Genomic DNA, 2,319 nt, shown 5'->3' on the forward strand with positions numbered 1-2,319 from the left:
CTCAGCTATGACTCAGACCAATCGCTGGAGATTGTTTGCAAATGGTGGTATCCATTTCAGGAAGTGACGATGAAAGCGGCGGCCTACTTTCGCGAGGAGAGGAGGTAATGCATTTCCAATGGGGGACCTCATAGCTCGCTAAGTCCATTATTTTTACAGTCAGTGTGTCCGATGCAGCACGCTCAGCTGCTCAATAGTTCCGTCTTACGTGATTCAGTGCTACAGTACCTGTCTGTCTCTCTATCTCTAAAGAAGCAGCTACATAAATATTTTTAAAATCCTTTTTGAAGTTTAGTTTTGAGTTCACTAGTGCTACAAAAGGTCCCCTTGGTCATGTGTTGAAACATTTTTGTTTTTCAGACCTCTGATGGAGCCTCACCTCACCAGCTGACATTTCATTACCTTGACCGTGTGATGCAAACAAGAGTCACAGCTGTGGTCAGCTGCCACAAGCCCAAACAGTCTCTGTTTCTACCATCAGTACACTGTGGACGCAGAGAAATCACTGTGAAACTGCCTCCTGAAGCAAGGCCTCAGAGGGTTAGAACTCTGGGGAGATATGCTGTGGAAAGAGGGACCTACACAATATCAGGTCCAGTGGTCATGAAGATTTCAAACACTGAAGAAACGGTAAGAATACTCCAAACCACGATTGACTGAGTTATCTATGGGAATCGCTAACAGCTGGTTGTCTTGCAGGATTCAGTTCTTGAAATCATTTATTTGGACTCTGATGGTGAAATGTCAACGATTTTGGTGCCATGTTTCACTGCTGCCAAAAGAATTATGGGGACTCAATTTCCAAAAGCGCTAGGGGGGCAAGGTCAACCGAATGTGACCAATGATACGCCATCCACCAAGGACCCAAATTATCTATCAGCTGCAGAACTCAAATCAGGCAACAACACCAAAAATATTTCAACCAGCAAAACTGATGCTTTGACAACCACCACCTTCACAAATGAAAACATGAAATATATAAGTGCAAGCAGTGATGTTTCAAGCACAATCTCAACAACCACCATCACTGCTACTCTTCCTGTCATAGGAGCCCAAAGCAGATCCACTGGAACATCAGGCGCTACCACTCATCTTTACAGCCACAAAGAACTAGTCATTTTTCTGTCTGATGATTCTACCATCACTGCAGAGACTGACTCTGCAACTCCCAGCCCCGCCCATATACTCCAGAAAGAGTATCTAAACTCTCTGTTTGATTCTCAAGCTACCACGACATCCTCAACTATCACTAAAAATCCAGAGTTAAAAAAAAATATGCTGACAAATAGGATAACTCAAGCACCCTTTTTGAAGGAAACAAGTGAAAAAGAAGACCCCTACGCCATTTCTACTACCAATAAGGCAACAGCTACCATTGATGATTTGATTGAAACAAAAGGAATTACCCAAAGACTGCCCTATATGACTGCATCCCTCTACACAGCCAGGGCTCTAAATGAAAACATAGACGATTCAACTTTAAATAGAGATTCAAGGAAATTAAAAGGAATGTCCTTCACCATCAGTAAGAGTCCAACTCCATCACTTCCATTTTATACCATTAGTCAAAATGAGTCTACAAACCAAACTGGTCTGCATGCTGCCAAAGCTTCATCAGCAAAAACCTATTTAAAAAAATTTCTTGTAACAACTGCCAAGTTCACTCCGAAATCAAATACAGAAACTGGATCAATGAAAGAGAATCTGACATACGTAAGAAGTTCAAAACCTGCAAAACATAACTCCCCAACCAGTTCTACTTATGACCCAAATCTGATCAATGCTTCTGAAATCACCACTGTTCTTTCAACCATTAATAAAGGACAAAAAAAAGACCAAAGCTCAGGAATAAAACCGAATTCAGCTGCTTTAAAAGACCAGGTAAAAGCTTTCAACACATCACCAGCCAACCCTATCAGTAGCACACTCAAACCCACAACATCCAGTTTAATGACAGCCACCTCACATCCAAGCACCCTAGTTGAAATCTGGACATTGACAAGTACTACCTCTGAAGTGACAACCCCCACTATTCCAGGTGTCCTCACAAACAACTGGACCAGCAACACAATTCAAAGCAGTTTACGTTTTGAGCCGCAATCCGCCAGTGACATAATGCCCACCAAAAAGAGGCTTGTTTCAACCAAAGAGTCCCAGACCACTGATGCATTGATTACGACCCCTCTAACAATCAGTAAAAACTCCGTCACCCCAACAACTAAAGTGCTAGTGCAGACAACCAGAATGTCTCTCACCGATGGCCATGGTTTATCCGCCATATTGTCTGAAGGTACTACTGCCACCACAACTCCCCAGACA

At 42.7% G+C, this 2,319-nt stretch overlaps 1 protein-coding gene across 1 annotated transcript; it reads left to right on the top strand.

Annotated features, from left to right (window-relative positions):
- Positions 1-82: 82 nt before the first annotated feature.
- Positions 83-2,319, top strand: LOC118599416 (mucin-5AC-like; the record flags this gene model as incomplete). Its single annotated transcript, XM_036214391.1, is given in 2 exon segments — positions 83-630; positions 700-2,319. Coding segments are annotated over 2 exon segments (1,836 nt in total), but the record flags the coding sequence as incomplete, so codon positions are not given.

This window comes from Oryzias melastigma, linkage group LG12 (assembly GCF_002922805.2).
Source record: "Oryzias melastigma strain HK-1 linkage group LG12, ASM292280v2, whole genome shotgun sequence".
Lineage (NCBI taxonomy): Eukaryota > Metazoa > Chordata > Actinopteri > Beloniformes > Adrianichthyidae > Oryzias > Oryzias melastigma.